We start from the raw sequence: 27,661 nt of genomic DNA on the forward strand, positions 1-27,661 counted from the left end.
GCGATATTCTATATATCATATTATTTATAATTATTAGAACAAACTATAACATTGTATTTTATTAATATGCTTATGTTTTTTCTTTTAACTATTTTAAAATATAATATATTTCCAATTTATTTATACCTCAAAATATAAAGTTTAAAAATTAATAGTGATTAATCTATTATTATACCTTGTGATAAATAAATTAACGTATATAATGCAACTTCTATTAATACAAAAGAATAGTAGCTACAATTAAAACTTAAAAAATATTGTATATATAGTTCAATTTTTATGTGTTACTAAAAACGTTAGAACCATAATAATATCTATAAACAACGTTATATTGTCGATATATATCAACCTATACTTTATTACTATCTATTATATGTCCCTAATGTCCTTAATTAACAATAAAAATATACCCATCAACCTCAAGATATATTATAACGCAGAGAAATATTCAAAATTAATCATCTTATAATTCATACTTACCCTCACATATAATCCTATTATTACAACATATATTATAATGCAGAGGAATATTTAAAATTAATCATCTTATAATTCATACTCACCCTCACATATAATGCTATTATTACAAGATATATTATAATGCAGAGGAATATTCAAAATTAATCATCTTATAATTCATACTCACCCTCACATATAATGCTATTATTACAAGATATATTATAATTCAGAGGAATATTAAAAACCATCATCTTATAATTCATACCCACCCTCACATATAATGCTATTATTACACTTAGATTTCCGTAATATAATTTAAATCAAAATAATAGTGACACAAATAATAACTTTTACTAAATAAATTATTTCATCAAACAAACAAATGCATTGTATATTATAATGTTGATAATTCAATATAACCCCTGATTAACAAGTTTTATATAATAGACAATTTCATATACCATAATATCACTTCATATATAACCAATATTTATATATCTAATATAATATTTTAATCATTTTAATCATTTTAAATCTATATATTATACTTTATCAAAAAAATATTATCACCTATTTCATATTAATCACACTACCCCTTTTTTCCTTTTATATTTACATATCATCTCCAGATTAAACATACACAATCATAAATATATTTAATTATAAAAATTTAATCATAAATATATTTAATTATAAAAAATGTAATTACAATATCCCAGAACCATAAACAATCAATCATCAATCATAAACATAACCTTGATCCATAATACATGAACACCTCGGCATTAAGAATATTATAATTAAAAAACAAATTAATTACATTATGTATTTCTTGACTTTACAACTTTATGTTTCATTATTTTATTTCATATTTTATTTCATATTTTATTTCATATTTTACTTCATATTTTATTTGTATCTTTTTTAACTTTATAATACTATGTTTTGTTATTAAAAGGAAAATTATAATTTCTATTAATTTACAAAAAACATAGCCATCAATATTAATACCAATAAATAATTTTTATAAAATTAACAATTTTGCTAGAAAAGTGTTATTTAGTAAAATTTGTATTAAAAGTGATAAAAAAATCACAAATGTGCAATTATCATAATATAAATTTTATCATACTATTATTATGAAGTAAAAAATATTGTTATTATAATAGTATTAGTAATATAGAGAATTAATTGCATTTCTAATATTAAATTAATTGTTTAATATAATGTTTATAGTACTATGATCTTTTATTTATTAATGTAAGTATATGTGTATCTCCATACGTAATGGACTGTTTTGTAAATTTTAAATTGAGTTTGATCAATCATAAAAATATAAAATATGTGTATTCATAATGCTATATTTAAAAATATCAATTATATAATTAAAGTTATTTATTTTTAGATATTATGATATTGTGAATCATAATATTTTTGATATTCATTATTTATGAAAGCTTCTGTTATTGATGTCGTTTTGTGGTTGAATTATTTAAATAAAAAATATATTAAACTTATGAATCTGATAAAAGAACACATTTACCGTTTAAATAATAGTTTTTATACTTTATTGGAAAAAATGATTAGCTTCAATTTTAATTATACTTGTACAGATTTCCGGGTTAATTTTGAATTAAAAAAATATTGATATATATTTTAATATTTTGTTTGTAATGTTCAAAAATGAATAAGTTTTATATTAAAATTGTTTTTTTTCTTTTAACCATCTCCCTATGTGTGAATAATAAAACCCTTGCAACCGAGTTTTCTCCAAAAAAAAAGAAAAAACGTTATCATACGTAAGAAAATACAACAATATATATAATATATATTACATATTTCATTATGAAAATATTAAATGTGTACGTCTTTGCAACAATATATTATATAAATACAATACCTTTATTTTTGTACGCATTAAAAATATGTTAATTTTTATCAATTATAGTTCAGAAGAAGTATATGAAAAATACAAGCACCTATTATGTAACGATCCAAAAGAAACTAAAAATGCATGCAAAGTTATGAAAGAAGCTTTAATACAATTAGAATATCATGCTACAAATATAGTTGATTATGGATTATATAAAATATATTATACTGATTATATGCGCGTTGATAATGTAAAATATCAATATAATACAAATGTTGAAAAAAAACAATATATATTTGATGATCCGAATATGGTATCAATTAACAAACAGGGTTAAAAGTTATAAACCAAATTGAAATTAAAAAATAATTATAATATATATATATATTTCTCTTTATTTCCATTAGTATAATAAAGTAATAAACAAGTATTGGGATCCCGATAGTGATAATTTTTTGTATATAGGCTCGGTTAAAAGTATACAAAACATAAATAATTACCCAAATTAATATATTATTGTTACTATTTATTCTTTCCCATATCTTCAAACTCATGATATTTTAATTATATCTATGCAATTTTATAATATGTTTTTTAGGAAAAATTGTCCGTGTGTACAATCCAAATTTAGTAATGATACAACAACGTTCCAGAAAATGGCCATGGTCTCGTGAGAAATATTTTTATGCTTTAGCTGCAAAATTTGAAGTAAGGAAAACTTTCCTCGTCTATTTCATTATAAATCATATTTTTCGTATTATTCAAATACACTTTTATTAATTTTGTAGATATCAGAAAACAAAACTATAATTGTCATGACTTCAGCAAATATAAATGATCACAACCCTTACAATGAAAAATATGAAAACGAAATCGTAAAAAGCGCAAATTTATTCAAAACTGACATTAATTCTGAAGATGATATTAGAAAAGGATACTTAAAAAAAACATTTGTTAACATAGCTGGATATATCATTGAAAAAAAAGACAAATATCTTGATATCACCCATGTCGAATCTGTAATCAATATACAAATTTTAGAAACATAATAGTTTATTTCAACAATTGATAAAAAAAAAATTATTTTAAATAAATGTACACATTTATAATATATACTATAACTTGCAAAAAAATATAAACATTTTATATATTCATCCATTTATGTTTTTTTTTTTAGATTGATCGTTATGCCCCCAGTTTCCTAAAACGCATGATTAGAAAAGCTTTAAATAATTTTTTCCCTCAAAAATAAACATATATTTCATATATATTTTTCAGCACCATAGTATTAGAAAATTTATGTTAATAAAACGATTTATTTACGTCATAACGGTTGCTTTAAATTATCATCATAAAATGTTCTTTTATTTTAAGAATGTTTTTTTGCATATTATTTGTTTGTCTTTTAATATTAGAATGTTTTTATATATATTATTTGTTTGTCTTTTAATATTATAATGTTTATATATATATTATTTGTTTGTCTTCTAATATTATAATGTATCTATACATATTAATTTCGTGAATACTACAAATAGAACTGTTATAACTTATGAAGATCTGTTATTTGTGATATTCCTTTCATTTAATGCTTATCACCCTTTTTTGTTTACAAACATGGACATCATCTATAGGCTAAAATTTGGGGAGATTTCCCATATATTTAAACTATTCTGTATTCCAAATACTATCATCACTTATTCTTTATTTGTAAGTGATATTTAATTTTAATATTATTTATAGTAATGGAATTAATAAGATGGTCAGAATGATTCAATATAAATGTTACGTTGATGTAATCATTTTTTATATTGTTATTTAAACCATATAATACCAATATATTTTATACACATATATGTGAACATTATAATAAACCAACTAAAACACTCTTTCCTTTAAAAAAAATTCATATACATTCATAGAAAAAATAAAAAATAAAATATAACATAAATATAAACAATATAAGATAATAGTTTGTTTATTTTCCTACCATTGTAACACCACGTTGGGAAATTATACTATTAAATAAAACATAAATGGAGAATAAAAATATTCATAACATGAGCATTTTATGATATATATAATTCAATATAACCCTAAACCCTGAACCCTAAACCTTTAAAACAATTCCTTAAACTAATAAATATTATAAAATTATTCAAATTAAATACATTATAATACTTAACCCTAATTCACAACATAAAAACTATATAAAAATTATTCAAAGGCATACAAAAATGTAATAAATATACATATATAACTTTATATTTAATTGGTAATATTATTCAATTATTCTTATAAACCCCAAAATTATGGTCAAAAATTACTTCCAAATAGGCAGTTTCTTAAATATATCAATCATTATTATTATTCCTAAATTATCACTCTCTTCGAATCATATATTAATGATTCATTCTCTTCTTTATATTTTTTAGTTTTTCTCTTAAATGTTGTTTTTGAGCTCTTTTCCGTAATACAAATAACGAACACTAATATAAAATGTTAAGAAGTGTACGATTTTTTTGTTAACGTTTGCATATATTTAATGAAAATAATTTTAAAATTTCTTATTATTTACCTTATAAAAAATTCCTAAAAAGATTGTTATTGCACTGAATATTGATAAAGCTATAATTATTTTGTTTACTATCGACAAGCTTGATGATGTAACACCAGAACTGTGTATTTGATGTTGTGTTGTTTTTATCGGTGGAATCGATGGAATATTCATACAATTAACAACATTATCTTTCTTTTTAAAATTTTCATAATCAGTTGATAAAGTAGACCATACTTGAATATATGAAGTGTTTCCAGTAGCACTAGAATTTTCATTAAGTTCTTTAAATTTGTCAACAATGTTATTTGCATATCCCAAATATTTCGTGCATTCTATCGTGTTTTCATTAGATTCATATGCATTTTACATAATAATTTAAATGCTTCATAAAATTTAGATATATCTTCAAAACTAATATTCGAAAAATCCATATTTTTAACTATGACTTCCTTAAAATTATTATATCCCGCTTTATCATTTAATGTACTATTACAATCGCTACCATAACTTTCACAGTTAGTATAATGCGTATTATTTTCTATATGTTTAGTGTAAAACTCATTTAGGTTGTTGATTTTCCCAGCATTCTTTAGGTTTAACATATAATTTAACCATATCATAATGTATATAATAAACGCTTTAACATGTTCATTACTTAAATCATCAATCCTATTAGCAATATTTTGATTGAGCAACCATAAACATGCAGCATTTATTTTATCGAGCTCAGTAATGCATTTGTTTCCTGAATTCCCATTAGGGCAGTATTCCTCAATACCATCTATATTATGAATATCACATTCTTCGGAATTGTTTAATTCATCGGGATATTGCTCAATTAACATATCAAAATTTTCACACTAAGAAAGAATTTATAAAAGTATAATAAAAATATATGTTAATGAAACTCTTATAAAATAAAATTTAATGAAATTTATAGATTATATAATATCGACAAATACAAGGAAAAGCAAATTTTATTAAAAAATGCAGATACCAGTTCAGGATCCATTGTGATTTTATTTTGTTTATAATATGTAAATTATGTAACATAATATTGTTTTATATATTTTATGCTTAATAAATGACAAAATAATTGAAGTCTAATATAAAATCATTTGTGTTTAAATAAATTCCTATCATTTTTAATATTAATTTAAAGGTAATTTGGAACAATATAATAGTTTTATGGAACTTAAATTCCATAAATTAAGGTTATTTTGTGCATTATAGGTTATATGTATATAAATTTACACATAAAATTACTATCCTTAATAAAACTCATATGGACATTATTATAAAAATTAACATTGTAATGAATTTATAATATATTTTCTTTTACATATGCTTTAACATAGAAAATAAACAACGTCATATCTTTTGTTTTAATAAATGGTGTCTCAAAATGAATATACTGAAAAAATCGAAACAATTAAGAAATCCATTATTACTATAATGTTTAAAAGTATATAAATAATCATTTTTTAAAATATATTAAATATTTACATGATTGTTTCTTATAATATATAATATAGTTTTTTCTAAAATTATAGTATTTTCAAATTAAGTTACATGTTCCATTTTCTATGCAAATTACATAAATTCATATTATTTTTATTTAATATAGATTAATTCATAATCCATTTTAATGATTCCTATAACTTTATTTTTATTCCTATATGGATCAATTTAGAAATATACCTTATTGGCTAATTTTATAATATATTTTCCCATCTTTTCCATTCTTTAAAACAACAATTAGCACTGAACCAGTATTTATAAGCTTAAATAAGTCTTTGAATGTAAATAGTTTTTAAAATCATAAATAGTATATATTTATTATTAACACATAAATAAGTATTGATGCTAATTTTAAAGTATAATAGAAAACTATATTTGATTAGGTTATTATTTTACCATTTAATAGGAGAGAGATAAGATATATTAGCTCTTTAATATATATATTTATATAAATATTCGCTAAATATTCTACATACTTAATTTTAACTTATATATTATACTGTTATAGTTATCAATGTATATCATTCAAATCATTTATTAAAAATTCTATATTTTATTAACTATATGGCAAAACAGCGACAATATAATATGCGTTAATATGGAATAATCAAATGTCATTTAACATGAATTGAGTCTTTAACCATTTCACCATTGATTCTTATTTTTAGAATATTAAACCACATATCCCAAATTGAATCTTTAACATATATATAGCATTGATACCTTTATAATGTATTGTTATGTGTCTTTTCGATAAAATTAATATTTAATTATATGAAGTTTCCACAATAAAATAATATTTAATATAAGTTATTCGTAGAGTATTTTGTTATATTATATATATAGGCGTATAATAATAACATTATTTTGTCATATTATTTATAACTATTAGAACAAAACATGAAATTTTATTAATATACTTATATTTTGTCTTTTGACTACTTTAAATATATATTTCCAATTTGTATATACTTCAAATTATAAAGCTTAAAATAAATAGTGATTAATCTAATATTATACATTTATAGTAAATAAATTAATGTATATATAAGTATCTCTATTATTTGAATTTAAAACTTTAGCATAAAATTATAATATATATAATCGAAAGTTAAAAGGATAGTATGTCTATATCTATAATGTAATTTTTTATTAATATGTATATTTTTATTGTATTATAAAAAATGTTAGATGCATAAATCATCTTTTATAGATAACGTTGTGTTATCGAATCTCGATATACCACGGATCTATATTTTATGAATATCTATTATATATTGATAATATGTTTAATTAACAATAAAAATATATTCATTAACCTGAAGGTATATTATAATGTAGACAATTGTTCTAAATGAATTTTATTATAATCCATACCCAACTTCATATATAATGTTATTATACTTTTCGGTTATCAAAATACGATTTAAATTAAAACAAATGATACAAATAATAAGTTTTACTAAATAAAATGTTTTATCAATAAAGAAACATATTGTGTTATGCATAATTCAATATAGTTATTATTAACAAACTTTATATAATAAATAATTATGATATATCATAATATGAATTAATATATGCAATATAGACATTTTATTTTAATCATATTAAACCGGCATGAACACTCAATTGTATATATTATACTTTATGGGAAAAATATTATGGGGCTTTTTTCATATTAATGGGAATGATCCTTTGGGAATACATATTTATGCTTCATCTCGAGATTAAACATACAGGAATGGTACATATATTTAATTAGCGTTCAAATTATAAAAAATTAATACAATATAACCCTAACCCAAAATACGAGTTTCCCAAAATGTAATTATAAACCTCAGCATAGCTTATAAATTTATTAATAAGTGCATTTAAATTAATACATAATATATATGCAAGGAAATATGAACAAATGAGTTTTTGACAAACGATAAACAAAGACAAATTAATTACATAACGCGATTATATATTAAATTAAAAAATATGTACTAATAAAACAAACAATAAATCAAATTTCATTGTTCTATAGAACGTAAAAAAGTGTAACTGTTATGCAATAAATATTAAATATATTATTTTTAATCATTTAAACAAGTATAATAAAATACAATAATAAAGAGTATTTATAGTTATATTTATATTTTTGATAATTTAAAGCTACATTTCCTGATTTTCCGCCATTTCTTATACATTAAAAACCCAAGCGGTCCAAATAGTAATAGTAATTGCACTGTTCCTGATACCATTGTCACCAACACGAGTGTAGTAGCCATCAGTATCATATACCTAAGTGTTTTTTCTTCATCTTTTTTAATATATTTATTAGCTTTTAATTTCTTAAAATTATCTTTTGATTTAATTTTATTATATTCATCTTCAAAATTGTCATCTTCACTCTCCAAGAAATTTCCTTCATTTTCCAATTGTTTAAAATCTTCATGTTCTGATACAGAAATATTTCCATATTTTTTTGTTATTCTTTTATCTTGTATCGGTTGTATTCCCATTTCACTATTCGTTTTATTATCGAGGTCTTTTTTTAATTCTTTTAATTCTGTCCGAAGTTCATTAATTAACTTTTTAGTTTTCTTATCTACATTATTTAAATCGGGTAATGTATTACTTTTTATATGCTTCTTTATATGTGAGTCTATAGCATTTCGAATAAATGACATTTCTTCGTCATCGACATAGTCATCATATTCATTAAATTGATTTGCAAGACTCAAAGTTGATTGATAAAAATCATTTAAATCGAATTGATTGTCTGCATCTGCTAATATCCTATTATTTCTAAAATTTGTTATATTCCTTTCATGATATACATTTCTCTTATTTATAAAGTATAATTCCTGAAATAAATGAAATATTTATTAACACATATATAACTATTTTTTATTGTTCCTTTAACTTAACGTATGTGTTTTGCCAATACATGAAACAATAATATAATGCTAATGTAAAACAAATAAATACGAAAACTATAATGAAATATTATTAATAATAAAAGAAAATAATATGTAACTTACATTTTTGGCATATTCAAAAGAACAAATAATAATTGAAAAAAAAACAAATTTTAAAATGCTGATTCTCATTTTTAACGTTATTTATTAAATAAAAGAAATAATATATGTAGTTTGAAATAATTATGATAACTTCATATTTATTCAAAAAATAGTAATATTTACTGGTTGTTTGTTCTAAAATTTATGAATAAATGGTATATCTATAAAAAACGGAATTTATTTCATTTATTAACTTTTTGCACTTTCTATAGAATTAACTTATGTAATTGTTGTAACAAATTTCGTTATATTCATTAAAAGTATTTATGGATATAAATATTATATTTTTTTACAAACAAATATTAATTTTTCTCTAAAAAATACAACACTTTTAACATTTTAATTATAAAAAATATATATGTATATAATATAATAATTTCCACTAAAATATATTTTTTGGAAATTTGCTGCACAAATAGGCTTTTAATATAATTTATAATATATTGATATATCTAATGGTACCGTTCTAATATTTTATAAGCTTATATTTTCCTATTATTGTTTACATACGAGCAAATTAATAAATATCAATTAAAATAATAAAATACTAGATGCATGTATATTGTAAATCAATATATGGAAACATGAAAAATAATTAACAAATCATCGTTGTTATTTACATTTGAATGGTTTATAATTTATTATATTTTATTGTTATACTTCTCCAATTTTAAATATTACTTAATAATATTCTGCATTTTATTTTTCTTCGTTTTTTAAAATATATGGTCTCTACATATATTGGTATGTAATAATTTTATTTAAAAATATATCTCAGATATACAACATCAAATATATTATTTATATTAAAATAATATAAAATATTCATATTTTCAAGTATGCCTCGTATAAATTACAACGGAAAATACATGCAAAATCAAAAATTTGTAACAAATTATCAATTTATTATTATATGAAATCAGAAAATGAAATATGCTTAATAACAAATGCTTTATTTTGTCGTATTCATTAACCACGTATTATAGTACCTTTAATATTTAAACATTATATTGTCTTTATTTTTATAAATACTGTTTAAATAAAACATAAATATAGTACATTGGTTATCATAGAACATTTCCTCATATAAAAAATGTATTATATATTTTTTTATAAAAATTGGGTAAATGAGCCTTAACATGCCTCCCATATAATAACCTCCTAATTGTTTATATTAATAAATGAAATCCTGTTTATTTAGTACTATTTAAATTTATACATTTTTTAAATTCGAATTCAAATATAAGTTAATTAAATTTATCATATAAATAATTGATTTTTCTTTTATAAACAAAAAAAATAAATTAATAAATGGTGCAGGGTCAGCTTGCATAAGTTTGTATATATTTAATAATTCCATTTTCTCATCGACTCAATTTACAACATTTTTCATGTTTTTTCCTTATTTCCCTTCCTTCTCCCCCAGTTTCTCATATTAAACATTCTAATTATCTAAATCAACGTTACCTTCTAGGGCCAAATCGACCCTTTGAAATCATCATTCTATACCGATTCCAATATTCGATCAATTGCCCAATAAAGCATTAATCAAAATTAACAATAAAATACAAAAAGACATAGTCAAACACATTTACCATTAAGTAATATTAACACGGAATTCAATTCTTATAGTTTGTCAAAATATATTACTTTATTCGTTCCTTCTCATCCTCATTTTTTCTTATATATTTAGACTTAATATAAATATTAAAAACTCCAACTTATCCTTTACATATTTTTAATAATTTATTTTCTATATATATTTAAAACAATTCTATAAACTAATAAATGTTATCAAATTATAAAAAAATATTCAAAATTAAATGCAATGTAACACTTAACCCTAACCCGAATATGGGATCTACTAGCACAACCCTGACCCACAACATAAAAACTGTTTAAAAATTGTACAAAAACAGTACAAAAATATTATAACTATACATATATAACATTATATATTATTTAATTATTCTTATAGACTCAATAATTATGCAAAAATTGTAACCAAAAATTACTTCCAAATAGACAGCTTCTTAACATATATCAATCATTATTACTATTCCTGAAATAGTCACGACTCTTTGAATCACATATTAATGATCAGTTTCTTCTTTATTTTTTTAGCTTTTCTCTTAAATGTTGTTTTGGGGTTCGTTTCCAAAATCCAAATAACGAGTACTAATATAACATGTTAAGAAGCGTATTATTTTTTTGTTAACATTTTAATATAAATAATGAAAGTAATTTTTTAATTCCTTATTATTCATCTTATAAGAAATTCCCCCCAAAATTAATGTTGCAGTAAATATCGATAAAACTGAATTAATTTGCTTACTATCGACGAACTTGATGATGTAACATCAGACTTTTGTACAGTTTGTTCATAATTTTGTGCAGAATTATCTTCAGAACTTTCTACTGGATGTTGTGTTGTTTTTATCTCTGGAAGGGAAGGAAAAACGACATCTTGAACATTTTTACATTCATTTTTTAATTTATTATAATCATCTGATAATGTAGACAGTATTTTTCTATATGGACTGTTATCAGTATTATTAGAATCTTCATTATGTTTTTTATATGTTTCAACAAATTGATTAACATTTTTCGAACATTTTTTGCAATTTGATGTGATTCCACCAAATGCAGAATACATTTCACATAATGGTTTAAATGCTTTATAAAAATTAGATATAATATTATTATCTATATCCATATTCAACAAATCCTTTTTTTTATCTATGACTTCCATATAACAATATAACCACTGACATCATCTATTTTTTTAATATAATGCGTATTTGTTTCTATATGGTTAGTATAGAAGTCGTCTAATTTGTTGATTCCGTTTTCTTTTAGCCTTAACATATAATTTAACCATATAACAATGTAATCAACAACATCGATGTTATTGTCTACATTAATTTTAAACGAAAAAGAATTCCAAAATAATGCACTAAACAAATATAAACATAAAAATTAATTTTTTCGAGATTATTATCACAACTATTATTACTACAATACTTTTGAAATGTTAACTATCAAATAAAAAATTATAGTTTCCTTTATTGTCCAATTTATCGGGAAAATGAAACCATAGAGAATTGAACAATTTACACTAAGAAAACAGTTAAAAACAATTAATAAAAACGCGAATTATTAAAATAAAGTTTAATGATATTTATATATAATACAATATAAAAAATGTAAAGGAAATTATTATTATTAAAAAATGCATATACCACTTGATTATTCATTATAATAGAGTTTTATTTTTGATTTGTAAATTGAGTAGAATCATGGTGTTTTTATATACGCTGCCCCCAATATGTGACGAAATACTTTAACCCTATATATAATTGTCTATAGTTAAATATATTATAAGTTTTTCAATAATTAAATTAATATAGAATAATATAATAATATTATTACATAAAAGAGTTCTACTTTTGTTTATGATAATTAGCTAAATTACCTTAAATATATGGTTAATACATTTTTTATTAAATATATATATGATCCAATTTATACAAAAAATGCTATTCTTACTAACATCTGGAATAATTTTACTATAAAAATGGATATACTATTATTATGGATTTAAAAAACATATACTTATATTTATGTCTTACCCTATGAAAAAAACAACATCATATCTTTTGTTTTAATAAATGGTGCCCCAAAACTAATATACTGAAAAAATATAAAAAATATAAAATTATATTATTACTATAATCCGTAAAAGTATATAAATATATTTTTTCTAATATATTTTAAATACTTATATACTTGTTTCTAATACTATATACCATATTTTATTAAAATTATAGTATTTTCAAATTATGTTACTTACATCTCTGTGCAAATTACATAAATTTATATTATTTATAATTAATATAGATAAATTCAAAATTCATTTTAATGTGCTCAATAACTTTATTTTTATTACAATATATCTTATTGGGTAATTTTATAATATATTTTGCCATCCTGTCCATTATTTAAACAATAATTAGCGCTGAACCCATATTTATTATGCTATTTATAAGTTTAAATAAGTCTTTGAATGTAGTTTTCAAAATAATACTTAGTAAGTATTAAACATATATACCTACTGATGATATTTTAAAGTATAATATAAAACTATGCGTGATTATGTTGTTATATTTCCCTTTCATAGAAGAAATATAAGGGAAGTATGTTCTTTAAAGATAAAGATCTGGTCATATAAGATTTACTTATTCTACATAGTTTAATTATGTTTTATATTTTTTACCATTAAAGCTTCCAATTTATGTATACATTAAAAATAACTTAGAATCATTACTTTTCTAAATATATAGTTTGCTTTTATATTTTATAATAAACTATATTTAGTTCTATGATGAAAAAATATAGAATTATTAATATTATTTTGCTTGGTAGCGTTAATTCTAATATTGCAACATTAAAAAAACACCAAGCCAAAATTATAACATTTCATTTGATTTTTTGTGCATATAATTTTAATCTTATTACAAGTTTAATAGTATATATTAACGTATTTGAATCATATTAATTTAATGATTTTTTCGTATTTAATACTTTATCTATTGTTATTACTATTATGATGTTGTTGGTATATCACTGTATAGTACAACGGAACAATTAGTGCAATCAATAAAAATCCTTTAAATCAATGTACAATATTTCATAGTTTCATAGTTTTTAAATAAAGTATTTTAGAATATATATTATTTCGCAATGACAATATATTTAAATTATATATCTGTGAACTTTTATATATATAATAACCTAATAAAAATATTATTAGTTCAAATTAAATTAATGATTGCATGCATTTTCTATATACTTTGCATTAATATATAATTGTATATACTTCCCAAATTTAACATATTTCAGTGTTTAGTCATTGCTACAATGTTATATATATTAGAACAATAACGCTATTCAATCTATCATATTATTTATAATTACCAGAACAAACTATAACATTCAATTTTATTAACATTATTATATGTAATTATATTAACTATTTTAAATGTAATATATTTTATACATTTCAGAATTCATATATCCTTAAAATTATGGAGTTTAAAATGTAATATCGATTAATCTAATATTATACCTTTATGGTAAATAAATGAATCGTATAAAACTAATTCTATTAATATTTATTAATTTTAATAAAAATATAAAATAAAAATATTCAAAAAATAATTATACATATAATTTTTATTTTAAAGGATAGTATACATATATCTATAATCTCTTTTTTTATTAATATGCATATGTTCATTGTATTATTAAAAGTGGTATATGCATAAAATGCCTTTTATAGGCATCGTTGTTTTTTCGAATTTCGATCGACATTTTATGAATCTATATTTTATGACTATCTATTATATATTGGTAATATGTTTAATTAACAATAAAAATATGCCCATTAACCTAAAGGTATTTTATAATGTAGAGAATTATTCCAAATTATTCTAATATGTTATAGCCTCATATATAATATTACTATATTGTCTGGTTGAAAATTTATAATTTAAACCAAAATAATAGCGGCACAAATAATAATCTTTATTAAATAAATATTTTCACAAAATATAGAAATAAATTATATACTATGATGTGCATAATTCAATGTAACTCTGAATCAGAAAGTTTTATATAATATATAATAAGGGTTCTTATCTATAGTTAGCCAACGAATAGAATAAACTATATAATGATAAGTTATAATATTTCCATATTTAATATATATGAACGAATTAAATATAAGTATTATAACTTATAAAACATGTTATGTAGCCTCTTCCATATTAATGGCTATGTTTCTTTGGTGGTTCTATATTTAGAATTCACTTCGAGATTAAACATACGGAGATTGTATATATAGTTAATCAACGTTTACAGGCCCGAAAAATTATCAAATTACATCCCCGAGCTCTAATTCAAAACACAGACTCAGTGAACAAAACTATATCCCATAAGCATGACCTTGGCCCATAATATATGAATACATCTACATCAAGGATATTAGAATTAAAAACTAAATTAATTATATATATTTATTGAATTTGCAACTTTGTGTTTCATTATTTTATTTTTATATTTATTAATTTTTATTTTTTAAAATTATATATATATACTATGTTTTACATTAAAAGGAAATTTATAATTTGTATTCATTTATAAAAAACATGGGTGACAATATTATTACTAATAAATAATTTTTATAAAATTAACAATTTTTCTAGAAAAATATTTAGTAAAATTTGTATTAAATGTGACAAAAAATCACAGAATGTGTGATTCTCATAATATAAATTTTAGCATACTATTATTATGGTGAGATAAAAAATATTGTTATTATAGTAGTATTAGTAATATATAAAATTAACTAAATTTTTCATATTAAAATAATTATTTTAATATTTAAAAATAGAATATACATGTTTTATATTAAAAACTGTGCATTATCAAAGAAATTTTGTAAAACAAATAGGAGAAAATGGGAGAAAATAGGAAAATAATTATTTTAATATAATTATTAATGTAAGTGTATATAATTATATTGAAACAAATATATATTTTTTTATTATTTTCTCACTTTTATATTTATATTTATATTTAAATCATTCATTTTCTATTAGGTAAAAACGACATTGTTTTTCTCTATTATATATATATAAGTATATGTGTAGTTCCATACGTAACGGGGGGGGTTTATAAATTTTAATTTGAGTTTAGCCAATTATAAAAATATAAAATATGTGTATTCATAATTCTATATGTTAAACATCATTTATATAATATAATTAAAATTATTTGCTTTTAGATATTATAATATTAATAAAATTATGAATAATAATATTTTTTATATTCATTATTTATGAAAGCTTCTATTATTGACGTCGTTTTATGATTGAATTCAAATAAAAAATATATCAAACTTATAAATTTGATAAAAGCATAATATATTTTATCGTTTAAATAATAGTTTTTTATAATTGATTGGAGAAAGTTATTTGCTTCAATTTTAATTATACTTGTCCAGGTTTTCGAGTTATTAATTTTTAATTAAAAAAATACTAATATATTTTTTAATATTTTGTTTGTAAAATTCAAAAATGATTAAATTTTATATTAAAATTTTTTTTTTTCTTTTAATCACCTCCCTATATGTGAATAATAAAACCTTTGCGGCTGAGCTTGTTCCAAAAAATAAAAAATCCAAATCAAAAAAATGGTATCTGCATAAGAAAATACTACAATATATATATATATATTTTTCATTATGAAAATATTAAATGTGTACGTATTTGCAAAAATGTTATAAATACAATAACTTTATTTTTGTACGCATTAAACATATGTTCATTTTTAGCGATAACTCAGAAGAAATATATAAAAAAAACAAGCACCTATTATATGCCGATCCCAAAGAAACTGAAAGTGCGTACAAAGTTATGGAAGAAGCTTTAATGAAATTAGAAGAGCATGCTGCAAATAAAGATGGTTATGGATTCTATAATGGATATTATACTGACGATATGTTTTTTGATAGCGGAAGACAAAAAGATCGTACAAGTATTGAAAAAAATCAATATATAATTTATAATCCGAATAAGGTATCAATTAACGAACAACATTAAAAGTTATAAACCAAATTGAAATTAAAAAATGATTATAATTTATATATATTTCTCTTTACTTCCATTAGTATAATAACATAATAAACAAGTATTGGGATCCCGAGTATGCCCATATCTTCAGTACTGACTTTGTTAAAAGTATGAAAAACATAAATAATTAAGCAAATTAACATATTATTGTTACTATTTATTCGACATTTCGTTATTTATTATTGTTACTATTTATTCGACATTTCGTGATTTATTATTACTATTGTTATATGATACTATTTATTCTTTCCCATATCTTCAAACTCATCATATTTTAATTATATATATATGCAATTTTATAATATGTTTATTAGGAAAAATTGCCCGTGTGTACACTCCAAATTTAGTAATAATACAACAACGTTCCAGAAAATGGCCATGGTCTCGTGAAAAATATTTTTATGCTTTAGCTGCAAAATTTGAAGTAAGGAAACCTTTCATCGTCTATTTCATTATAAATCATATTTTTCGTATTATTCAAATACACTTTTATTAATTTTGTAGATATCAGAAAATAAAACTGCAATTGTCATGACTTCAGCAAATATAATTGATCACAACCGTCAAAATAAAAAATATTTTGAAAACAAAATAGTAGAAAGTGCAAATTTATTCCAAACTGAAATTGATTCTGAAGATGATATTAGAAGTGGAAAATTAAAAAAAATGTTTGTTAACTTAAGTGGATACATTGTTGAAAGAATAAACAAATGTGTTTTTATCACCTATATCGAATATATAACCGGTATACATATTTTAATAATATAATAATTTATTTCAACAATTGTTAAAAAAATTTGTTTTAAATAAGTGTGCATATTTATAATTTGCAAACAATTTAGGCATTTTATGTATTCATCCATTTATTTTTTTTTTCTTAGGTTTATGAACATGCTTACAGTTCCCTAAATCTATTAGTGTGAAATCTTTATATTATTTGTTCCTTCATATATAAACATATAGTTTATATATATTTTCAGCACCGTAATATTAGAGAATTTATGTTAATAAAACGATTTATTTCCGTGCATAATGATTGCTTTAAATTATCATCATAGAGTGTCTGTACGCTTTAAGAATGTTTTCTTTGTATATAATATGTGTTATGTCGTTTAATATTAGGGTGTACCTATACGTATTAATTTTGTGAATACTACAAATATAATTGTTGTAACTTATGAAGATCTTTTATTTATGATATTCCTTTCATTTAATGCTTATCACTTTTTTTGTGTTTACAAATATAGACATCCTCGATAGACTAAAATTTGGGGGGATATCCCATATATTTAAACGTTTTTTTAGTTATGCATACTATTTAATAAGCATGTTAAACTAATAAGTGTTTCAAAATTAAATCAAACGAAACACATAAACCTCTACATAATACTATTATTAATACCATCAATTATTTCTTCTTTTACTCATACATAATAACTCTTTGAAAGTCTTAACATAAATATATTATTCATGCCTTTAAAAAAACAATGTGTTTATGGTTATTTAAAAATACATCATAAAAATCACAAATCGTCACTATCTTATACATTTATATATTTATTTATTAAATTTTCAAACAACCAAATAATATCAAATATGAACCAATTAAATCAGCTTGGGCCCAGAAATAAAACCATAAACATCTTAACACCGAAACAATTGTAACTAAAAAATAAAGATATTTTTTGTATTTTAAGCTTTGTATTTTAAGCTTTTTATTTTAAGCTTTTTATTTTAAGCTTTTTATTTTAAGCTTTTTATTTTATATTATATATCTTGTTAAATAAAAAATATGTTTTACGTTCAAAACAAATGAAAAGAAATAACTATTTTTTTTATATAATCACCAATATGTCATATGTATAATTACATTCAAATCACATATATTAAATACTCATTAAACTAAATATATTTCTTATGTTATTTTCTTTATATTTTAAACTGTCGGTGTTGATGCTAGCTAAAATTATACAGATTTGTAACATGTCTAAGATATATAATTCCATACATAATGGTATATTTTATTTTAAAATGTTTTAGTTGAATGGGTTATATAACTCAAAATATATATATATTAATAATGCAACATTAAAGATATTATATAATTAAATTTATTTATTTTTATCATTATAACATTTCATAAACCAAAACCTACAATATTATGCACATTCGTTATTTATGAAACCTTTGGTTATTCGCTCATTGTAACCAGATTAATTAAATATAAAATATCTTGAATTTATAAATATAATAAAGTTATACAAAATTCACATTTAAATATATATTTTTTAAATGAATTTTATTTTTATTGTTTTTTCGAAATATGTTCGATTTTATTTACATAAATTTTCGAATTCCTGATTTATAGTTTTTAATCTAAAAAATATATAAATTTATTATTATTTTGTTTATTAAAATCGGAAATGAGTAAAGGATATATTAAAATAATTTATTCTCTTTTAATCTCACCTGTATATATGACCAATAAATCCCTTGCAGCTGAGGATAATTCAGATATTCAAGCTTTACGAAGATCCGATCGATCACATAACACGTAACAACATATGACAATGTATATATTCACATCAAATATAATTCGTATTTATGGAAATGTATATCTACATAACAATGAATACTAAAAATATCAGTCTATAAATCCATTTATCTTTTTTCTTTACAAATTAAAAGAAGCTCTATTTTCCCAATTATTATTCAGAAGGAACAAGTGAGCAACCCCCCTTCAACTTATGCATGGACCATGAATAAACTCAAATACCAGAAAAACTTATGGATAAGCTCAATTGTTATCACAACATCATTCTATGAGGAACCATTAACCAAATTGGGTACTAACATATCCGGATTTATAATTAAAAAAGGGACAAAGATCAAATTGATGTTACTTATATCAACGCTGTAAGCTATCTCACAAAATAATCAGTTTTTTCTCATTTTAAAATTTATCTAAAATATAGTTTCTCTATAATTCATATTTTATGATATTCATACACAAAATATTGACATATTTTATATATTATCCATTTTTTTCGTTTTAAAAATGATTATTTAGTATGTAATTTATCATTCCTTTTGTATTAAAATATATTCAATGTATTTAATTTTGTGACTAAATCAATGCTATAATTCAATTACATTTTCTGTATTATTCCCCTTTATATTAGTTCGATAACTTTTTTACGTTAAAAATTTGTATTTCGTACTTTATTATTGTCATAAAACTTAAAACTTGTTAGTAATTAATTGTATATCAATATACAAATATCATAAAATACATCAATCACCATACTCAAATTAATATACTTATCATTTACTTTTATCTTTATTATTTATATTTTTTCCCTTAAATTTTCTCTTTCAAACCGTTTACACAATCCAAATAATCAATACTAATATTAATATAACTTAAATATATTCTATATTTTTTGATTACCTATTATAATAATATGCAATTTATTTAATTAATATTAAATATAAGCATGCTTTTTATTTTAAATATAATGTAAATAATATTAAAACACATTTTATTATAATTTTATAACCTCATATATAAGGTATGTTACAATTTCATACAGAATTCATATATTAAATTCAAATAACTCTTCCATCAAATAATGAGTTTAAATAAATACAGTTACCTATCAAATAAAACAAATTTATGTATATTGTACTACGTATACCTCAATATAATCTTAAACTCCGATTAACACTTCTTATATAAAAGAAATTATGATACTTTAATAAGAACTCTTAAATATATTTACCATGAATTTAACAATAAAATATAAAAAGTGCATAATTCAACGCATTTAACATTAAGTTATATTAACACGCAATTCAATTCTTATAACTTATAAAAATATATTTCTTTATTCGTTTCTTTTCATAATAATCTTCATCGTCATTTTTTCTTACATATTTAGACGTAATATAAATATTTAAAATTCCAACTTATCTTTACATATTTTAATAATATATTTCCTATATACATTTAAAACAATTCTTTAAACTAATAAATGTTATCAAATTATAAAAAATTAAATGCAATATAACACTTAACCCTAACCCGAATGTGGGTTTCAGTAATTCAATCCTGATCCACAACATAAAAACTGTTTAAAAATTATACAAAAACAGTATAAAATGTTATAACTATATATATATAACATTATATATTATTGGTTATATTATTTAATTATTCTTATAAACCCAATAATTATGTTCAAAAATTATGGTAAAAAAATATTTATTTTCAAATAGACATTTTCTTAACATATATCAACCATTATTACTATTCCTGAGATAGCCATTACTCTTCGAATCTTATGTTAATTATCAATTTTATTCTTTATTTTTTTAGTTTTTCTCTTAAATGCTGTTTTTGAGCTCGTTTCCGAAATCCAAATAACGAATACTAATATAAAATGTTAAGAAGTATACGATTTATTTTTTTAAATTCGCATATATAATGAAAATAATTTTTAATTTCCTTATTAGTTACCTTATAAGAAATTCCAAAGAAAATTGCTATTGCAACAAATATCGACAAAATTGGAACTAATTTACTTATTAGTGATGAGTCTGATAACGCACTATTAGAACTCAGGGGTGTCATTACATTAATTGTTTGATCTGTTTCGCTAGATGATTCATCTGTTTTAGTTCGATTAGAACCTTCTACATCAACTGTTTTGGATATTTTTTGTGTTGGTAATGTAGGAAGATTTATTTCTGTATTATCAAATTTTCTGCCTTTTCCAATATTATCATAATATTTGGATAAAACAAGTAATACTTTATTGTATGAATTGCCGTCATTATTATTATCATCATCAAAATTTGTTTGATATTCATCAGCAAATTTTTTAGCATCTTCTGAAATTTTGCTATTATTATTACTTGTATAAGTAGTATTCAAATTACATAACAATTTAAGCAATTCATAAAATTTAGACATATGGCTAATATTAATATTCATATATTCCTTTATTTCATCCATGACATCCTTGTAACTTTTATGTTTTTGATTATAAATTTTTTGGTCAGTGTATTCTGTATTATTTATTATATGTTTAGAATAAAAATCGTTTAATGTGTTGATTCCACCATGTGACTTTAGGTTTAATATATAACCTAACCATATTACTATACATACAGTCTCATTCTTATAATACTTAGTATCAAACGAATAACCACCTGTACCGAACATAGAATTAAATAACCATAGACATCCAGCATTAATCTTATTGATATCACCGTCACAATTATTATTAGGACAATATTTCTTAAATGCTCCGTTATTAAAATCATATTCTTTCGAATCTTTCAATTCATCGCGAAAAAGCTTCCTGAAATTGTCAAATTTTTGGCACTATGAAGCAATTTTAAACAAATTTAATAAAATGTTATTGAAATTAAATTTATCAGTGATATATAGATAATATAATATCAAACATTTTTATTCAAGAAATTGTATGTACCACATTACTAATTGCCATATTGGAAATTTATTTTTGAACTATAAATTAAGTACATCATATTGATTTCATATATACTGCATCAAAATAGGGGACGTAAACTTGGATTCTATATATAAAAATTATATGTAGTTAAATAAATTTTATTTTTAGTATTAATTAAAAATTAATGTAAAATAATAATACAATAGTAACATCATAGTATGTTTATATATAATTTATTGAAATTAGATAAACTGCCTTAAATTCAAGATATTTATTTTGGTCATGTATATAACATAACTTATGCATAAATTCATAATTATTAATAATATCCATTATAATTATATTGTAAAAAATTAAGGAATTTTGTAATGAGTTTAAAATACATCCCCTTATATTTATGTCTCAATACAGAAACATGCAAATTTGTTTCTCATGCTTTAATAAATAGATTTATACCCCTAAACCTGTAAATATGTAAAAATTAATAAATATATTATTAGTATAATTTCTAAAAGTATATAAATAGTCATTTTTAAAATACATTAAATATTTATATACTTGTTTCTAATACTATATACCAATGTTTTATTAAAATTATAGTATTTTCAAATTAAGTTGCATCATTCCAATTTCTATACAAATTACATAAATTTATATTGTTTTATTTAATATAGATAAATTAATAATCCATTTTAATAAATCCAATAACTTTATTTTTATTTCTATATACTTCAATTTATAAATATACTTTGTTGGGTAATTTTATAATATATTTTGCCATATTTTCCATTCTTTAAAACAACAATTAGCACTAAATTCGTATTTATAAGCTTAAATAAGTCTTTGAATGTAGATTGATTTAAAAATAATACATAGTAAATGTTAAACATTTATTATGCCTTTCTATTAATATTAAATATTAATACATAAATAACTATGATGTAAATTTTAAAGTATAATAGAAAACTATGTTTAATTAGGTTGTTATATTACCCTTTAAGAGGAGAGAGATAAGATATATTTTATCTTTTATTATGTAAATTTATATAAATATTCGTTAAATGCTCTACAATGTTCATTTTTATCTTATATGTTTTATTTTTATAGTTATCAATCTATATACATTCAAATAATTTATTAAAAATTATATAGTTTATTAATTCTACGATAAAACAATGCTAATTTCGATTATAAAATGATGATCCATTAAACAATGATAATATAATATGGAATAATAATATGACATTTAACATGAATTGAATCTTTATCCTTTTCTCATTTATCCAGTTTTTTTATAATATAAAACCACATATCCCAAATCCGATTTTTAACAAAATATATAAAAATTGCATCATTATAATATATTGTTATGCGCCTTTTCGATAAAATTAATATTATTATTTAATTATATGAAGGTTTCACAATATAGTAATATTTCAATATTAGTTATTGGTAGAGTATTTTATTATATTATATGTATAGATTCATTACAATAACGCATTCGATCTATCATATTATTTATAATTATTAGAACAAACTATGATATGAAAATTTATTAATATACTTATATTTTATTTATTTCAAATGTAATATATTTATACCTCAAAATTAAAAAATTTTAAAAATATTAGTGATTAATTTATTACTATATCTTTATGATAAATAAATTAAATCATATAAAGCAACTTATATTAATGCTAATTAATTTTAATAAAAATGTAAAGGAAATACAAAAGAGAATAACAGCTACAAATACAACTTTAAAAAATGTTAGAAGCATAATAATATTTTATAGATAATGTTGTATTGTCGATTCTCGATCGATATTGATGAATCTATATTTTATGACTATCTATTATATATTGGTAATATGTTTAATTAATCTTAAAAACAAACATGTTAATATGAATATATATTATAATGTAGATGAATATTCAAAATGAATCGAATTATAATTATACTTTGATATATAAAAGTATTATACTGTTCGGTTATAAAAACACGATTTGAATCAAATAAATATGATACAAATCATAAGTTTTGCTAAATAAAATTTTCATCAAATAAAGAAACATTATGATATGTATAATTCAATATAGCTCTGGGTTATCAAGACTTATATAATAGGGAAATATGATATTCCATAATACGACTTCATATATAGTCAATATCTATATTAATATATACAATATAAATATTTTATTTAAATCATATAAAATCGGCATGAACACACAATTGTATATATTATACTTTATGGGAAATATGTTATGCGGTCCTTTTCATATTAATGGCAGTACCCCTTTGGGGGTGCATATCTGGACTTTATCTCAATATTAAACATACGGGTATAGTAAATATATTAAATTATTGTTCAAGTTATATAAAATTAAATGCAATATAATGCTTAGCCCTAACCCGAATATGGGTCCCACAACATAAAAACTATATAAAAATTATGCAAAAATTACTTCCCAATAGGCAATTTCTTAAAATATATAAATAATAATTATTATTCTTAAATTGTCACTCTCTTCGAACCATATATTAATGATTCATTCTCTTCTTTATATTTTTTATTTTTTCTCTTATTTGTTGTTTTTTAAATCTTTTCCGAAATCCAAATAACGAATACTAATATAAAAATGGTAAACATATTATATATTTTTTGATAATCACATATAAGTAATCACGAAAATAATTTATAAATTCCTTATTATTTACCTTATAAGAAATTCCTAAAAAAAATGCTATTGCACCAAATATCGATAAAACTGTAAATAATTTGTTTCCTGTCGACGAACTTGATGATGTAACTCTAGATGTGTATGCAGACACGTCTTCTGTTATCTCTGGAAGAGATGTAATATTGGTACTTTTATTTTTTAAATTATCATAATCGGTTGACAAAGCAGTCAATATTTGTTGATATGAACTACCATCAGTATTATTATAATATCCATTAAATTCTTGATATTTTTTAACAAATTCATTCGCATTATTTAACAGTGCATCCTCATTTATATTCGTTTCCAAATTACCATACATATTACATATTAATTTGGATGCATCATAAAATTTAGACAGATCTTTAATATTAATATTCAACAATTCTTTTTGTTTATTTATAAATTCCTCAATACCTGAAATTCTATAAGCTTCACTTATAAATTGTTTATATTTATTACTATTTTTTACATGTTTATTATAAAATTCGTTTATTTGGGTGGTTCTGTGTTCTGTGTTTTTATTTAATTTATAACTTAACCATAAGATTATATATATAAAAAATGGTTCAGTATTATATTCAGTATTGTCTCTAATTATGTATTTAGTAAAATATTTTTCAAGCAACCATAAAAATCCAATCGTAATTTGATCTAGTTCAGCATTACAATCTCCATTAGGACAGTACTTATTGAAATTTGTAATGGTATTAATCTTAGCTGTTGCGGGTTTGCTTGATTCATCGGGTAAACACATCCTCAAAAAATCAATGTTTGAACACTAAGAAACCATTTAAAAAAAATTGATAAAAATATGTATTAAGAAAATGTTACTCAAAAAAACATAATGAAGTTTATAGGGAATGTAATATCAAAAGTGTATATACTAGAGTATCATCCATTATGATGGAATATAATTTATAATTTCTAGGTTAAGGGGATATCATATTAGTTTTATATATATACTAAAATAGGTAATACATTATTTAACTCTACATACAGCAATTATCTGTAGATAAAAATATTTTATTATTCTTAATATCAATTTAAAATTAATATGGAACAATATATACTTTTATGGTAATTATATAAATTGCCTTATTTTGGGATTGTTTAAACATTTATTATCATATGTATATATAATACAATTTTGCATAAGTTATTATCCTTAATAGCACTTGTATGAGCATTATTATAAAAATTAATATACTTTTATAATGAATTTAAAGATGTTTGAACATAGAAAAGGAATATATTTATATCTTCTGTTTTAATGATTTCAATTCTAAAACTTAAATACTTTATAAATATAAAAAATACAAAATACTATTATTACTATAATTCTTAAAAGTATGTAAATAGTTATTTTTTAAAATATATTAAATTTTTATATACTTATTTCTTATATTATATACCAATATTTTATTAAAATTATAACATTTATAAAATGAGTTGCATTGTTCCCTTTTTTAAATGCATATAAATAATTTTTATATTATTTTTATTTAATATATACATTCTAATTATATGTTAACATTTTCAATAACTTTATTTTTATTCCAATATACTTCAATTTATAAATATACCTTATTGGGTAATTTTATAATATATTTGCACATATTTCCCACGGTTTAAAACGACAATTAGCACTTAAACCGCATTTATAAGCTTAAATGTGTCTTTGAATGAATATTGTTTTTAAAATAATACTTAGTACATATTAAATATATAACACATAAACAACTATTATGCAAAATTTAAAGTATAATAGAAAACTATGCATTATTAGGTTTTTATATTGCCCTTTTAGATAGGAGAGATAAGGGAAGTACGCTTTATTAAGACAAAGATGTATCAATATAAGATTTACTTATTCTACATAGTTTAATTATGTTTTATATTTTCTACCATTAAAATTTTCAATTCATGTATACATTAAAAATAACTTAGAATTATTACTTTTCTAAATATATAGTTTGCTTTTAAATTTTAATAAATAATATTATACTATATTTTTATAATAATTAACTCAGATTCATAATGAAAAAATATATTTTTAAGTAAACTATAGAATTATTAACATTATTTTTCTTGGTAATGTTAGTCTAATGTTATCACATTAGGCATACTTAAATAAATGTTATAATATTTCATTTGATCTTGCATGAATACAATTTTAATCTGATAATACCTTTAATAATATAATAATGAATTTATACCCATGTAGTGTATCAAATGAATTTAATGATTTGTTCGTATTTAATACGTTTATCTATTTTT

The 27,661-nt window shown here is 20.7% G+C and overlaps 5 protein-coding genes and 3 pseudogenes across 5 annotated transcripts, besides 3 other annotated features; 3 read left to right on the top strand and 5 right to left on the bottom strand.

Annotated features, from left to right (window-relative positions):
• Positions 1–2,142: 2,142 nt before the first annotated feature.
• Positions 2,143–3,584, top strand: PY17X_1201100 (fam-a protein; the record flags this gene model as incomplete). The annotated part of the gene is made up of 6 exons (XM_022956668.1): positions 2,143–2,222; positions 2,408–2,645; positions 2,740–2,809; positions 2,931–3,040; positions 3,121–3,351; positions 3,510–3,584. 6 exons carry the CDS (start codon positions 2,143–2,145, stop codon positions 3,582–3,584), a joined length of 804 nt encoding a protein of 267 aa, XP_022812534.1.
• A 1,305-nt stretch (positions 3,585–4,889) lies between these two features.
• Positions 4,890–5,904, bottom strand: PY17X_1201200 (annotated as a pseudogene).
• Positions 4,890–5,904: a sequence feature (YIR protein, pseudogene;~PIR protein, pseudogene).
• A 2,647-nt stretch (positions 5,905–8,551) lies between these two features.
• PY17X_1201300 (fam-b protein) lies at positions 8,552–9,514 on the bottom strand (the record flags this gene model as incomplete). The annotated part of the gene is made up of 2 exons (XM_022956669.1): positions 8,552–9,268; positions 9,446–9,514. The coding sequence occupies 2 exons, from the start codon at positions 9,512–9,514 to the stop codon at positions 8,552–8,554; spliced, it is 786 nt and encodes a 261-aa protein (XP_022812535.1).
• Positions 9,515–11,596: 2,082 nt separating this feature from the next.
• PY17X_1201400 lies at positions 11,597–12,741 on the bottom strand (annotated as a pseudogene).
• Positions 11,597–12,741: a sequence feature (YIR protein, pseudogene;~PIR protein, pseudogene).
• A 3,882-nt stretch (positions 12,742–16,623) lies between these two features.
• Positions 16,624–18,067, top strand: PY17X_1201500 (fam-a protein; the record flags this gene model as incomplete). Its single annotated transcript, XM_022956670.1, has 6 exons — positions 16,624–16,742; positions 16,881–17,124; positions 17,217–17,286; positions 17,493–17,602; positions 17,683–17,923; positions 18,060–18,067. 6 exons carry the CDS (start codon positions 16,624–16,626, stop codon positions 18,065–18,067), a joined length of 792 nt encoding a protein of 263 aa, XP_022812536.1.
• A 1,534-nt stretch (positions 18,068–19,601) lies between these two features.
• Positions 19,602–19,736, top strand: PY17X_1201600 (annotated as a pseudogene).
• Positions 19,602–19,736: a sequence feature (fam-a protein, pseudogene).
• Positions 19,737–21,544: 1,808 nt separating this feature from the next.
• On the bottom strand, positions 21,545–22,694 carry PY17X_1201700 (PIR protein; the record flags this gene model as incomplete). The annotated part of the gene is made up of 3 exons (XM_022956671.1): positions 21,545–21,610; positions 21,698–22,567; positions 22,677–22,694. The coding sequence occupies 3 exons, from the start codon at positions 22,692–22,694 to the stop codon at positions 21,545–21,547; spliced, it is 954 nt and encodes a 317-aa protein (XP_022812537.1).
• Positions 22,695–25,202: 2,508 nt separating this feature from the next.
• Positions 25,203–26,283, bottom strand: PY17X_1201800 (PIR protein; the record flags this gene model as incomplete). Its single annotated transcript, XM_022956672.1, has 3 exons — positions 25,203–25,289; positions 25,380–26,162; positions 26,269–26,283. 3 exons carry the CDS (start codon positions 26,281–26,283, stop codon positions 25,203–25,205), a joined length of 885 nt encoding a protein of 294 aa, XP_022812538.1.
• Positions 26,284–27,661: the final 1,378 nt, after the last annotated feature.

Source organism: Plasmodium yoelii (genome assembly GCF_900002385.2).
Source record: "Plasmodium yoelii strain 17X genome assembly, chromosome: 12".
NCBI classification, from domain to species: domain Eukaryota; phylum Apicomplexa; class Aconoidasida; order Haemosporida; family Plasmodiidae; genus Plasmodium; species Plasmodium yoelii.